Here is a 16,608-nt window from a genome sequence, read left to right on the forward strand (position 1 = left end):
CATCATCCATGGAAATAGAAATATGCTATCGGGATAGTGAAGGACAACAAAAACATGTATAATTCATTAATAAGCATGGAATGCTGTTTCCTCCCCCACATTTTCACCACTGGAATTCTTATGTTCTCATTCATTTCTTTATTGGTTTTCTCTGTGCTCACAATATTCCATGGTATGGCTGTATTGTCAGGAGATGGGCCCTGGTGCTCCCTTAAGTGGATAATTCTGCTTTTTCTCTCTCTCACAACAAGAAACAGCCTGTGTTTCTTTGGGGAGTCCAGCTCTTAACTAGTGATCTAAATTTCTTAGTCAAACTGGTCCACCCTCATCTATTTGTTATTAATAAACTAATAGAGTCTTCAATTCTCTGTCTTGGGTCTTCTTACACCTCCCTTTTATGCCCTTATAGTACCAGCTAATAATCATAATCTTTTAACAAATTACTAAAATGTGTACTTCTAACTATTTTGTTTAACGTGGGCCTCTTCTAATAGTTATATTTTAATTTAACAATTTGGAAATTTTAGGGGGTGCCTGGGTCCCTCAGTTGGTTAAGCATCCAACTTTTGATTTTGGCTTAGGTCATGATCTCAAGGTCGTGAGATTGAGCCCCGACTCGATCCCAAGACCCCAGGACCCTGAGATAATGACCTGAGCCGAAACCAAGAGTCAGCTGCTTAACCAACTGTGCCTCTGACCATATGACTGAACAAACTGACTCAACCAACAGCCTTGATTTCCGAGGAGCTAAACTTTTTCTGTGAGTTTCTTCTTTTTCCCTTCCTTGTCTCTTATTCATTAAGTCTGCCTTCTTCCTTTTCTGGTTCTTTCCTTTTTGACACACAGCCTATACTTCTTAAACTGTAAGCTCCATGAAGGTAGCAACCATTATCTCCCTCCTTGCTCTGTCTGCATTGCCTAAATGTATGATAAATAATGGTTAGATAGGACGTAAGGTTAGAAGATTAAATCTGGGGGCGCCTGGGTGGCGCAGCGGTTAAGCGTCTGCCTTTGGCTCAGGGCGTGATCCCGGTGCTCTGGGATCGAGCCCCACATCAGGCTCCTCCGCTGGGAGCCTGCTTCTTCCTCTCCCACTCCCCCTGCTTGTGTTCCCTCTTTCTCTGGCTGTCTCTATCTGTCAAATAAATAAACAAAATCTTAAAAAAAAAAAAAAAGAAGATTAAATCTGGAGTAAGTTTGATACATATGCTTATAGTGACCAAAATGTTCTGAATCCCCACAATATGAAGTCACATTTCCTAACTGCAGTTTATTTACCTGGAAAGTCCTTTCAAGCAAAATATTAATTGCATTTCATTATATACTGATAATACCATCTTTTTGTTTAAAAATTCAATTCTGTAGAAATGGGACTGGAAGAAAATATGGTTCCCTCATTTTATCTAAATGGATCCAGACCTTAAATGAAATAGATCGTATTTGAGTAAGAACTATTTGAGTTCCCTGCTTGGTAAGTATTTTTTTCTCTTCCTCAAACATTGCAAGAACTAACTGTACTCTTAGGCTGAGTCATTTTGAAATACATGGTCAATTTGTCTTACTTCAGCTAATTTAGTGCCTTAGTCCTTTCCATTCAGTTTTAAAATGAGGACCAGAGTTTTGTTGGGGTATAGTATTATCTCTCCACCCAAAAGCTATTACTCTGTTTGACTGGCTATAGAACTTTGGAGCAGTCCATTTCCATTCCTAAAACCATTTAGTTGCCAAATCTCAGGCCATTAGCAAAAATGTATCTTTTTAATGGTAAATTTTAAAGGAACCAGGTTAACTTAGGTTTCCTAATATAATTACCATACATCATTTAAAGCAATTAATTAATTAACCAAATTACTTTACTTATATACTGAGGTTTGAAAATGTAAGCACAATATTGTGAAATTTGCAATAATTATAATTTTCTCTCTTTTCCTACATAAGAAAGAACACTTCCATGTGAGGCATCCTTGTCCACCTCCCACCCCATTGGGTGGTGGAAACTTGATATCCCAATTAGAAGTGTTCCAGTATCTGCCAACTTAAAACAGCAGGTTTTTTTAATTTAATTTTTTTATTATGATATGTTATTCACCATACGATACATCATTAGCTTTTGATGTAGTGTTCCATGATTCATTGTTAGCATATAACACCCAGTGCTCGGTGCAATATGTGCCCTCCTTAATACCCTTCACCAGGCTAGCCCATTCCCCCACCCACCTCCCCTCTAAAACCCTCAGTTTCTTTCCCGGAGTCCATAGTTTCTCATGGTTCATCTCCCCCTCTGTAAAACAGCATTTTTTATTTGTTTTTTAAGCTTTCGTATACATATTCAACCAAACTGAAGTTTCAAATTTCTTACCAGAACTGTTGTTTCCTTTCAGGGATATACCTCCTCCTTTCCCCTTCCTCAGTGTGGTTTCTGGTACGTGAAAGTTCAACAAACTGTACACCCTTGGGATAGGGGTCCACAGTCTATATGTGAGTACTTGGCCTTGATCCTCGGAGGCCTCTAACTATGTGCCTCTTGTGCTCTTTGGCCACTGGGCAAGCTGCTGGCTTCTGACCACCACCAATTAAGGTGTAAATTATCCTGCCTGCTCTTTCGGTTTTAGCCTCTGTTTTTCCTGAACCTCTGGAGAAAAATCTACAATTAATGCAATTCGTAGGGTTTTATTTTCTTGGCTTATTCTGAGCCTATTGGTCTCTCGATGCCACTTCCCGACCCTTGGCTCCATGCTGGCTATCACTAGTGCTACAAACCCGAGTCTCAGACATATAATTCACCTAGCCACTGGTCAGGCTGTCCAACCCTCAGCCTCCAATATTTTGAAGAACTCCTTTTTCATTCAACAAAACTCAACTATCTAAACTGTTGCTTTACTACTGAACATAAGAACATCTAACTGTAAGTCTAAATATAAGAACATCTTTGGGGCCTAAGTATTGACTTCTTGGTTTCAGACTGTCTTTTTCCTAAAGTGCTGAGACTCATTTAATCAGTGAGGAGGCATAGGAAATTATGATTTAAGAGGAAAGAGAAAACTTGATTGAAACCAGAAAACATGACAAAACAACGAAAAAAATCAGGAGAAAATATTTTAAAAATATCTTTAGAGCACATCACTGACATAGCAATAAAGCAAGATATACTAGAGACCCAGAGAGGTAAACAGAGTGCTGAAACTGGGTTTTATTTTTAGGAAATTTGCCAAACCCCAATGAATTTGAGTTTCTGTTTCCATGGTCTTACAGGGGAAGGACACAGAAGACAAATTTCAGGACCTAGCTAACATGGGAGATCTAACAGAAAATTTCCCTCATAAAACAAGTCACAATAGGCTAAATATCATTGAAAAGGCAAGCCAGAAATAATACCCTCCAGGTGGCTCCAAGTAAACTAGATTGTCTCAAACATTTTTTCTTATAGAAGAGAAAAAATAATCTTCATTAAGAATCATAACACAGGCTGACCCTCACTTGTACTTTAAAATACATGAGATAGGGGTGCCTCAGTGGCTCAGGTCATGAACCCAGGGTCCTGGGATCGAGCCCTGAGTCGGGCTCCCTGCTCAGTGGGAAGCCTGCTTTTCCCTCCCCCACTCCTCCTGCTTGTCTTCTCTCCTTCTCTCTCTCTCTCTCTCTCTCACTGTCTGTCAAATGAATAAATAAAATCTTTAAAAAACAAATAAGAAAATAAAAAATAAAATACATGAGATGAAGCTACAGAGAAAATTAATTATCTGAAAGAAATATGTCTGAAAACATGATGTAAAAATGTACCACAAAGAGACTAAGACATGAAAACTATGAAAGAGAGGTTGAGAGACGTGCAGGTCAAAATAAGAAGCTCTAGCTTACACCTAATCACGGTTTTCTGTAAAGAATGGAATGAGAGGATATAAAAGAGATAATATTTGATAATGGGTGAGAAACTTCCAGAAATGATGCACGATACCAAGCCACAGTGTCAAGAACCCCAAGCAGGAACAATAAAAAGAAATCCTCTCTCAGACATTTTGTGGTGAAACTGAAAAATACCAAGGAAAGGAAAGATACTAAAAGCTATCAGAGAAAAGAGAGATTGCCTTCAAAGGAATAACATTTAGGATGATACATGACTGCTGGATAGTAACAATGGAAGGTGGAAGTCAGTGATGACATCTTCCATTTGCTAAGTGAAAATACCTTATATAAAGGAGGGCAAAAAGACATTTTCATATAAGTAAAAACTGAGAGAGTTTGCTACCAGTAACTAAAAGAAAGGTATACGAGGTAGAAGGAAAGTAATCACAGGTGGAAGAACTGAGATGTAAGAAGGAATTATAACAAGAAAGTGGAAAAAATGGGGTTAAAGCTAAATAAACATTTGCTACCTATAACAATTTAATATTTTGTGGAAGTTTCAAAAAGATAAATTTCATGACAATAAGTTACAAATTGTGTGATTGAAGTTAAGATTTTCTAGTGTTCTTGATTATTTCCGAGAAAAGTAAATAACATTTGTTAACTTTATATTTTGATCATTTACATATGCAAACTGAAACATTCAGAGTAATAATAAAAAAGAATGGAAATGGAATGTACAATTTCCAAACTAATAGAGAGGAAAATATAATGAGAAAAAAAATCAATCTAAAAGAACATAAGAATGGAGAAAAAATGAAACACAGGAAAAGCAGTACAAATAGAAAGCAAATAATAATCCAAATATATTTGCTATGACAATAAATAGACAAGACCAAATCCTTTAGTTTAGAGATAAAGATTGTCAGATAATTGTTTTTATATTAACTATATACTGATTATTAGAGACCCTCCTAAAACAGAAGACTATCAAAATATAAAAAGTAAAAGGATGGAAAGAAGATATATTAAGCAAATAATAATAATAATAATTAGCTGGGCTATTTCTATTAATATGGCATAATTGAGACTTTTTTTTTTACTAGAGCCAGGGAGAGTCTCTACATAATGATTAAAGTTTCAATTCACTAGGGAGAAATAATATTTCTAAGTATGTATGTGTCTAAGAACTAAATTTAAAAATACATAAAGTAAAATTTGACAGTCTACAAGAAGAAATAAGTTCATTTTCATAATGAAAGACTTAAACACACCTTTCTAATGAATTGCTACAAAAACAGAATTAATTCATCTCTTGCACCTAACAACTATAATTTAAAAGATTCATGGAAATTTTCAGAAAAATTGAGCACATATTGGGCCTAAAAGGAAATCTCAACAACCACCTCTTATACTAAAAGATACAACCTCATTAAGTTGTCCACTGGGAAGAACTGGCCACATGTAGGTAAGCTTGTTCCAGAGAGGATTTTCAACTTTGGAATGTTTCCACTGGCCTGGCTTATTAGTCCCTTCATGTTTTATGGCCCACCTAAAACAAAATAAGAAACAAAAAGGAATTTAGTAAGATTACATATCACTTCAAAATATTTTTAAAAATCAGGAAAAATTGGCAATGTCATAACTGACAGTGGAATTTGAGGCAAAAGTCAAAGTAACCATTTTATAATAACAATGACTTAAATAACAATACTAACAGAAAAAAATCAAGCAAAACTTTTTAGACATTCAAAGAGAAACTGACATAAACACAATTATTGTGAGAGACATCACTACAAGACCAACAGATTATAAACCACCAGGTAAATTTTTCTAGGGTAACAAATAAGGATATTAAATATCTGACTGGTATAACTAATAAATGTAAGTATGATAATTTACTTATATTCATTGTAGCCTACTAACAGAAAATACCTTTCTCAACAATTCTTTGAACATTTGTAGTATTTGCCACATACTAACAATGTAAGCTTAAATACAGTTTTAAAATGAAAATTAAAAAGCCACACTTTGTGGAAAATGATAGAATAAAAGTAGATATAAATAAAAGTTTAAATTTACAACTCCAATCACATAATTTAAAAAACACATTCTCAGGGCACCTGGGTGACTCAGTCTGTTAAGCATCTGCCTTTTGCTCAGGTCATGATGCCAGGGTCCTGGGCTTGAGCCCCACGTCGGGCTCCCAGCTCAGCAGGGATCTTGCTTCTCCTTCTTGCCCATTGCTAGTGCTCTCTCTCTCACTCTCTCTCTCTCAAATAAATAAAACCTTTAAAACAAACAAACAAAACACATTCTCTCTCCCCAAATACTATTATATCATATAAAGAAAAAAATAATATGATCAATAGCTGTTTAGAAAGCAATGAAAATAAGAATCATGAAAACATATAATATAGAATTACATTCAAAGGTAAATTCATAATGTTAAGTGGTTTTTTTATTAAAAGCCAAATTGAAAAGGAGAACTAATAAACATTCAAGTCAATTATTTTAAAGTATATATAAAATTGTCCCATGGAAAACAGATGAAAGGAAATAATATTCAAATAGAAATAAATAAATTAGAAAATAGAACATCAGTAGAATGTTTCAAAGAAATGTTTTTGAAATAAAAATAAAATAGCAAATCTCTTGCAAATAAATCTAGATTACTATAATACAAACCAAATGGAAGATTGAGCTAACTATTTAGCATAGAAAAGATTGAAAGAGTATATTATGCACGTGTAAGTTAACAAATGCAAAAATTCTGATGGAAATAAATGATTTTTTTAAAAACCTCACAGATTTGAAACAGAAAATAAAGAACATGCCCTTGCTCACATAACTTCACAGGTCATGGAACAGATCATTTTCATGCTATATAAAATATTTTAAACCATAAATATAAAGAAAACTGGTTAATTTCTTCCATGAAGGAGAGATAATCTTCATAATAAAGTCTATTGCTGGTAATTTAAGAAGTAATACAGTAATTTTACCTAAAATTAAAGATGTAAAATTCCTAAATCAATATTAGCCAATAAAATTTAACATTATGGCAAGAGAAAAATTACTATATATAGCTAAGTCCATACTGAGCCTGGAGAGGAAATGATGGACACTTACTAATATAATAAATCACTAATTAATGAGTGAGAATACAAGAAGCAACCCACTTATACTTTTTGAGCATATGTGATGGTCATTGGAGCCTTAAAGTTTTGTGAAATAGCCCAACCCCATCAGAACCATCTGCAGTACTCAATCTCCCATAAGCTTGATGGAAATTCTTGGGGCCTGGGCAGCAAGGGGTGGGGTGGCAGGAAACACCTGTTCCTTACCAACATGGAACCAAGTGGAACCAAGTTGAGGGCTCTTATAAGCCAGGGCATATAGCCCCTGTGTTACATTTCTCTTCTTCTCTCAGTGAAATCATGTTTTATTTTCCCACAATGCCTCCCAGAGTGTTAGCTACATACATTAAATACCAACGACCTCAAATGAAGTCTAAGGAGAAATGGAAAGCTCATTCATTCAGACAATATATTTGAACTATGGGAAAATGAATAAACCTCAGAAGGTGGTAAGCTCCTGCTATTGCTGGTGAAAATGACAGGAATACACAAAATTAGTTCACATCAATTTTTATTTTTCTGAATACCTGACAATCTCCTAAGGATCTGCTTCCATTGCAAACCTCTCTAGTTGTAGTTTTTTTCATCCACGTCTCGAGTTCTCCTGGCCCTGAAGGTGTATGTGGAAGCTCTCTTTCTTGCTCCTCATAACCACTTCCAGACTGCAAAGGTCTTTGCTTCGAAGCACATAACAGTAGACCAGAGCACCTATTATCCTCCCTTGTTGCATTCATATCAGTTTTTCTGTATCCTTCTCTCTCATTTATTGAAGATTTTACCATCCTGGGTTGCTTTTGTTCTCTCCCTCTCTGTTCCTGTAATCATTCAGTGTCTTTTAAATATCTAAATAGACAATCTCCCCTGGCCTCTCAGTGCCTCTAATGATCTTAACTCCATTTCATATCAGCTACCCTTCCCATGAACACGGACTCAAACTGGTCATTACAAAGAACTAGACCACTTCAAAAATTGCAATTGCAAGAAGCCCACCTTCTCACCACCATCTCCCTTTTCTCTAGTTCACATATTTAAGCATCCCACTCTAACAATTCTTCATTCTTGCCAGATGCTCCAAACCATTGTTTCTTTCACCTTGTCACACTCCATACCTCCCTGCCAGCACTACTCTTCCTGCTATACTTAGCTAGGATTCATGGTTCAGCATAACAGCCACCCTCTTGTCCTGACTCACTGCCGTACTCTTCCTTCTTTGTGGTCAATTTTTAAAAAATAGAAACCAACCCCTGGTTCAATTCTTTACCTACTATAGGTTTATACTTCAACAGTTGAACAGTGGCTAGAGAAAACACCTAAGAAACTATGAATGGAATCACAATAAATTGACATAGAACAATGACACTGGGAGGCAGGGTGGATATATCACAGAGTGTTTTGAGAATCTGAGGAGTTTAGGGCTCTCACAATGATTGTTATTTCAACTGGCAGGGAATGAAGAATACCAAATGTCCTTCAAAGTATGGGGAAGTCCTGCACAAAGGAAGCTTGTCCTGCATTCCACAGACATTCAAATTTCCCTCCAAACATTCATTTTATTACCTATTTATCAGAGTCTAAAACCAAACTACATTTTATTATAAACAAAGTATTTTTGCATGATTATAATACACACCACATTTTCTAGGAGTACAACACCCTCAAATATCTCAAAGAAGGAAAATTTTTTTGATGGTTCATGTGTTACTTACTCTTTTGGAAAAATTCTATCACTAATGGCATTACCATTCATGGTTTTTGAGTCACAAGTATAACACAACTGTATCATTTGGCATTTGTAGTTCACACATTTAGCTGATATTACACATAGGAATAAGACTCTGCAAACATAATCATGTTGTCCAGTATAGCTGTACTGAAAATTTATACTGAAGTGTATATTACTTTTATTTTTAAATTATTTTTCTTTTACTAACATTAGTGTTACTAGACAGGCATTTCTTTAGAAATTATATGGGTGTGTAGGTTATCTTAACCATGAATTTTATTTTAGGGTAGTAAAGGATCGTTACAAAATATTTGTTATACAAACGGAGTATTGGGTATGATACTGCTGACAACCACTATTTTTAACTGTACAACCACAAACCTCAAGTGGGCCCTTAGGACTTCTGGGTCATTCCACTGCTTTCCTCCAGCCCAATAATTCCAGGCCTCTGAGAAACACACCATTTCCTTCTCATTAAACCTCCCATACCCTGCCATCCATTGCTCAGTGCTGCTGGAGATCTTATTTCATTGAGAAAACACAAGTGTTCAAAAGAGACCTTCCTCTTCCTCCCATCGGCAAATCTTCCAGATTCCCCTGCTCTAGACGCCTACACTTTGCTTGTCTTCTTGCTATAGTGAAGCAGTCTGTGCTCCAGTCTAAGGCCAAAACTGCTCGTGACCTAGGTCCTTATCTTGTCTCATCTAGGACTTTGTTCCGCCCTGAACTATTAATCTTCCTGTCCTCTGAGTCATTCCATCTCCATAATATCTGAGAGTCTGACACCTTAAAAAAAAAAAAAAGAAAGAGAAGAACCTTCTATACGTCCCACATCCACCTCCAGTTATTGCCTTATTTCTGTGTATTCCTTTATAGCAAATTCCTTAAAAGATTAATCTCCTCTTCTTCTCTCCTTTTCTCTTAGAACAATTCTAATTAGATTTTCCCCTCTGAAACTCCATTAAACCTGCCCCATCAGAATTTTCACATTACCAAAGTTAAAACTCATTTCTTAAGATACACCTGAACAGCAGTGTCTAACAAAAGATCATTCTTTCCTTAAACGCTTTCTTCACTTGACTTGACTTCCCTTGACTTCCATGAAATCACACGCATTTGGTTTTCTTCCACATTAGTAGCCAAAATTGTTATTCTCCTCTTGCTTGCCAAAGGGTGGTAAATAAATCCCATAAAAATGTAGGGCTTGCTACATCAATGGAATTTTTAGGTGTCCATTGGTCTGATATATGTAAGGATATTCCCCTAAAATAAAGGTCAAGTTGTTGCATTTTATACCTCTTACTCCATCAACAACAAAAGACACAGCACTGATGGGTCCTTTTGGGTTTTAGAAACAACATGTTCCACACCTCAAAAATACTGCTCTGACCCTTTTACCAGATATCCCAAAAGGCTGTCAATTTCAACAGGCGTTCAGAACATGAGAGGAATCTGAAGCAGTTCCAGGTGGTAGTACAAGCTTCCCTGTCTCCCGGATGGTATGACCTGCCAGACCCAATGACCCTGGAGGTATCTGAAGTGGTGAGGATGCTGTGTTAAGTCTCTGGTAAGACCCATACTCTTGTTGCTTTATAGACCCTGGCATTCTGCAGCAAGATCATACTCTGCAATAGGAAACAACTCTGTTTTTGAAAAATAATCCCTGGTGTATTGAAAAGCTTTTTTTTTGAGACTGAGAACTGGAGCATTGTACCATCAAGTGACTGTGAAATCTGAACCACCCATAGTGAACTGGGTGTAGTCATATCCTTCATGTCATAAGGTAAGACAGATGCAACTACCTTCTACTGTAAAATGGAAGTGGTACATTCAGGATCAGGCTCAAGCCAAGTCCAGAAGGCATTAGTCTATTGCAATGATTCCTCTCCCTTAATATACACATATGTCCTTAAGGGGATTTCTCTACAGCCATTGGCCAGAAGGATTCAAGCCTGGTTCACAAAGCAGTCAGTATGATATGTTGGTGCCGGTCAGAAGTGGACTACTGCTATGTTATAGTCTCTGAAGAACAGTGGTGAAAAGAAATTGTCCTATTAGGTAGAGTTGTGAGTACCACACTTGATCATCTACTTTGTAGAAAGGAATAGGTAATCAGAGTGTGGGTATACATTTATTCATGGGCAGTGATTAATGATTTGGCCTGTTGTTCAGGAGCTTCAAAATAGCAAAACTGGAAGATTTGGTATGAAGGTATGAAGATGAACCTACAGGGAGGATACAAAGCATATGGATTTTAATTCTCCTGTTTATGCCTACAAGAGAGCATCCATCATAAGTGGACGGAATGACCATAGTGCCCATGAAAATGTTTATATGTAAGGGACACATTTTACAGCAAAAGAGGTAAAACAGTGAGTCACAGGATTCACTTGTCTTACATTGTACTTTATCACTCAAAAGCAGCTTGCTGGGGCACCTGGGTGGCTCAGTCATTAAGCGTCTGCCTTCAGCTCAGGGCGTGATCCCAGAGTCCTGGGATCGAGCCCCACAACAGGTTCCTCCGCTGGGAGCCTGCTTCTTCCTCTCCCACTCCCCCTGCCTGTGTTTCCTCTCTCGCTGGCTGTCTCTCTGTCAAGTAAATAAATAAAATCTTTTAAAAAAAAAAAAAGGCAGCTTGCCTGATGGAATACAGAAATGGCCTTAAAATCTCAACTAAGGTTCCAGCTTGGGAAACACTTTTCAGGGTTTGGGTGCTATCCTAAAGGATCAGTATATGCAGTGACTCCAACAATATGTGTGTTGTGTCCTCAATAGCTAGAATGTGTGGGTTCAGAAACCAATGGGTAGAGGAAGGATTGGCCCTTCTTACCATCACTCCTTATGGCCAACTTCAAAATCTGTGCTCCTGTTTCCAAACGCAGGCTTTTCCAGGTTAGAGTGCTAATTTTCACTATGGGAATGGTTCTTCCATAACATACAATAAGTCTCCCACGGACCTACAGAAACTAACATTACCTGACCACTTTGGGCTCTTCGTGCCAGTAGATCAGAAGGTCAATAAAGGAGTTATTCAATTGATTGGAAAACTGATCTTGATTACCATTATGAGTGAAATTTTCTCCTACACAATGGAGGCAAGGAGGAGGCAAAAGTCTGAAACCCAGGACCTCAGGGGCATCACTTAGTGCTTCTATGCACGGTGAAAAGTACAAATGGGCAATTATAGCAGTCAGTCTGATAATGGCAGAGAAATAAAGAGCTGACACCTCTCAGAAATAAAGTCTTGGATAAAGTAACCCAGACTAAACAAAGTGCTGGACAAGAGTAAGAGAAAACTAGAATGGGTGGAGGAGGTGGGAGTTAATGCCTATCAATTAGTCTTAAGGTCAGCATGGGGGACTGAGGCTTAATTTGCTAACCCTTTTTAAAATTTATGTTAGAAGAATGCAACATTGAAGTACTGGAATGTCACTTCCCCTCTTGAGATGGACTTGAGAGCATCTTGTTCTCTTAAGAGATTGGGATATCATTAGAGGTGAAGTGGATTGGAGTGGAGCAAGAGGTAGATAGAACTGGCCCCACTTCCTGTGTCTCTTCAAGTTCACTCAGCCCTATAAGCTTCCTTTGTTCACATGCTCAGTGGGGATCCTCAGCCACCCGTGTTGTCACTTCATCTTCTACCACCTCCAATGCTCTCATCCACCGCTAGTGAGAGGGCCAGGCATTGGCATAGCCTCCTTAACACCCATTGGATCAGGAACCAGAGTGGCTCCATTTCCCAGATCTAACAGGATTTTTCCACTATTTCAGCATGCAGATAAAACATTGCACCATGGAGCATGGCTCTGGCTTCCCCAGCGACTACCTGAAAAGGCCCTGGAAAGGTCACTAACATAACCTGGAGGTGAAGGGGTGGTCAGTGTGTCCTGGAGTGAACTTTGATTAATAAGGAGTTAGAGACAAGAAGTCAATAAATATATCCCTTCCCATTTCTCACCAAGATACAGTGTTTGTACAAGCCCGGTGGAAGTCATCCTAAGTGAGATTACTCAGGAAACTATGGCCACCTCCCTAATACTCCACCTAGTATCTTATTTCCCTCCTTTCCTGACACATTTCTCCCTTTTCTTCCACTTTTGCTTACCTAGGACTGCATTTCCTAGTAAAACCTTAGCATATATACGCTGCTCCGGGCCATTGTTTTCTAGGAGACTAGAATGAAAACACCAAAGAGGGGTAGGGAGAGGTAATTTAAATCTCTAGCCAGCCATACTCACAGCTAAGGAATCTTTTTTATAAAAGAGTCTAAACTGAATTTAAACAATATCCTGGCAAAAGGGTGGGGACAGAATTTAATTATCAAGTGTAAGGATTCAAAGATAAAACTCCGATCATATTATACCATAAGCTTATAATTTCTAGAATCATAGTTGTATCAATGTATAGATAGAAACTTACTTTTCAGTTTAATTTTAAGGTTTTTCAAGAAAGGAAAAACATTAATTCTTCTGGTTGCAGGTGCTAGATAACTTCAGTGCATCCGTGTCTTTAAAAGGAGCTGGTCAAGTTCAACTTACACTGTTAAAAAACATTCATGTTGACTAAAGACCATTAGACTTCAGAGTTCCAGCACAGTATGAGCTTTTATGTAAAAGCAATAGACATCTTAATATTCTGTTTTATAAATGAAGAGCTGACAGACCTTAACTGTAATGGCACCAGCAGGCAGAGCTATAATGACTATACATGTGCATAACATAAATTAGAACTTTACAGCATTGTTAAGGACTCCAGAATCTTAATTCCTGAAAGCCTACGCTAGGTGGAGACAGTGATTCGTGAATGCTTGCAGGCAGCCTTTCTCTGGCCCTTGCGGAATTTATCTCTATTTAATATTTTCCCTTCTTCTCTTTAGTGTGAAAAAGGGTACTCTTGAACAATTAGGTGTTTTAAGTAGAAACATTATATAAAACAAAATATCCTAGGCTTTGGAAAGACCTACTTGAAAACACACACATATACACATCCTACAAGGCCACCAAATAAGGTTTAGAGGCAAGTTTATTTATTTAAAATAATGCCTGTATAAACCCTGCCTTCCCATTAAAGGTCAAATTCTATTTATGATACTTCATGAGTATCTACCCCCAAGGATAGGAGTATGACCAAAGTTAAAATATCCTTGTGGATTTATCTGAGTCTAAAAGATAAAAAATCAGGGGCATTCAACATTTCAGTTGACACATACCTTCTCCCTCAAAAACTAGGTCCAGGATTGATCATATCAATTTCAGTCAGATTAATGGACTCACAGCTCCACCAGAATGCTCTAGTCAATTAATCTTATAAAGGTATGGGAAACAAAAACACTTCAGATAATGTTTTTGAGTCCAGTGCCTTTGATGGAACTTCAGTGTGTTGGCAGGCCCTGAGAAATTGTGCAAGACTGTACCCACTGTACCCACTGGGACAGAAAGGTATTATTTACACTCTTAGAAATCAACAGTAAAATAAAAACAAACCTAAATGTGTTGCAGTTGAAGAGCAAACTGTCTTTTTTTTCTATCAGGACCCGATTATATAGTTTCCAACAATTTAATAAACATAGTAATAAAATATGATACAGTATATAATTTGGACCTGATGGAGTAAATTATAAATACCCTGGCAAATTCCAACTCAAATCAGCAGTGTCTAACAAACATGCATGTAAAAATGATCAGAATCATATCCTACAACTGTTAGGGAAGCTCTTTAACTCTTTGCTTTGCATGAAGACCTATTCATTTATTTAACTGGTCACTTTTCAGTGTTTAAGGCCATCTAAGTCACAGATTAGACCACTTAGAATTCATCCATAATTAATTTTAAATTGCATGGTTCCTCAGAAACAGCAAAAAGCACATTATTCATATAGAATGCTAATATATTTCATACATTGATTTTGATAGATATCAGTTTGTAAGACTAGCTTTAAGTACCTCATGTCTGAAAAAAAAAGGATAGGAAGAAATGAGTAGATTATAAATAATAATATTAATAACAACAGCAACTACCTATTTTGATGGGATTTAATAATACCCCGACAGATTCCCATGGATTTGAACTGTTGAGTAGCTTTGTGTGGTTCTAGTCCTCTAGACAGGGAAGAAATCATTTAAAATCAGAACCATACATACAAGCTAATTATTTTAAACACTGTATAATGGTTAAAAGAAACTTGGAACCATCAAATATGACTCTCTAGTCTTCTATAAGTACCACTGCATGAAATATTTTAGGTTACATCTATTTTGTAATTTGCACTGAATATTAAAGGTAAATGTAATAGTCTATATAAATAATTATTTTTATGATTTAAATTTCAAATAACTTTACCCCATCAGAAACAAAGCACTGAAGACTGGAGCATCATTAATTTACAAGACAAAATTTACAAAAATCAAGTAAATTTTGCATATTAACATTATTCTACTTTATTCCTGGAATAATTTGTACAAACTAATAAATATAGTTGGAATTTGTTCATCTGTCTTATATATTCTCATTTACCCTCTTTACGTTATTTTGATAACTAGCAAAGTACTTTAGAGAGAGACTGGATTTTAATGGCAACTAGGGGCTAAGAAGGAGAACTTTATGATCATGTTTCCATCTTGCATAATTAGGAATGTCTAAGAATGAGAAACTTTTCTAAAAATTACACTGAAAATAAAACTAATTACATAAAAATTTCCATAATTTTATATTACATTCCTCTCAGTTGAAGATCATTAATTAAGTTGAAGACCATTAATTAATTAAGCCCTTTAACACAATCCAGTTATTTTTTTCAGATCACTAATGAAATATGGTAAAAACCTATAGTACATTAATGATAATTGCTAGCAATATGTATGTATTTGGTGTAGAAAAATAAATGGATATACAGATGGATATAAAGCCAAACCTGACATCTCCTGCAACTTTGCTTTTTAAAATAAGTCTTTGACCTGCCCTATTTTGTTTTGTTTTTCTAGTTGGTTGAGCTTCCTGGTTATTTAGATTCTGGATACATAGAAGTAATCTATATTCAGCACTAAAAACCTATCATTATCTCCCATTCTCAGAGAGTTTCATACTTGTGTAAAAGCAAAGCTCTCTTTGCAACTACAGTAAAATCTCTATCAAGTGCAAGATTTGTAAACAAATAAAAAAATCCATTCTTCTTTCAACAATACTTGCTTATAGTGGAGCCCCATGTGATCTGTGAACTCATAAAATCTATTTCATTTATCACATATCTGGGCCTGATAGGTTAGCTTTGATATCCCAGCTTTTTGGGAGATAAGCTCTCTGAAGTTCTTGTATTGATTTTTGTGCAAATAAGACAAATGAAAAACTGTCTGTTGAGTGCCTGCTCTTTCTCCCCAGCTCTCTGCTAGGCACTATAGGGAATCCAAAAGAAGTTAGAGGGTTTCTGCCCTTGAGAAAGGTGCTGCATTTTAGGAAGAAGCAAAAATTATACATCTGGGGACATTTTTGAAAACAATACAACATTTAATTTAAAAAATGGCACTCTCAATAGAAGTTACGACAGTTACAACTAATGGAAAGAAAATAAAATGAAATTTATATTATGGAAAGAAACTGTTGGGGGGAAGGCAGTCCTTAAAGGATGCTTGAATTTTATCCTTTTTTAAAGATTTATTTATTTATTGGAGAAAGAGAGAGTGAGCAAGGAAGGGGCAGAGGCAGAGGGAGAGAGAGAATCTCAAGCCGACTCTGAGTGTAGAGCTGAATGTGAGGCTCCATCTCACAACCCTAACATCATGACCTGAGCCAAAACCAAGAGTCAGACACTTAACCAACTGAGCTACCCAGGCACCCCTTGAATTTTAAATACATGAAACTCCCATGAGTTTGGGATAGTGAAGGAGAAGACAGATGCCATTTAGAAAA

At 36.6% G+C, this 16,608-nt stretch overlaps 1 protein-coding gene across 1 annotated transcript in view; it reads right to left on the bottom strand.

Moving 5' to 3' along the window:
• The window catches only part of DCDC1 (doublecortin domain containing 1), a 419,738-nt gene that overhangs the window by 81,721 nt on the left and 321,409 nt on the right, over positions 1 to 16,608 (bottom strand). The window contains exon 20 of the mRNA XM_045808577.2: positions 5,272 to 5,395. Coding sequence (XP_045664533.2) covers positions 5,272 to 5,395 — 124 coding nt within the window. The remainder of the gene's footprint in view (positions 1 to 5,271; positions 5,396 to 16,608) is intronic.

Source organism: Ursus americanus, chromosome 24, assembly GCF_024610735.1.
Source record: "Ursus americanus isolate L20-20 chromosome 24, mUrsAme1.1.p, whole genome shotgun sequence".
NCBI lineage: Eukaryota > Metazoa > Chordata > Mammalia > Carnivora > Ursidae > Ursus > Ursus americanus.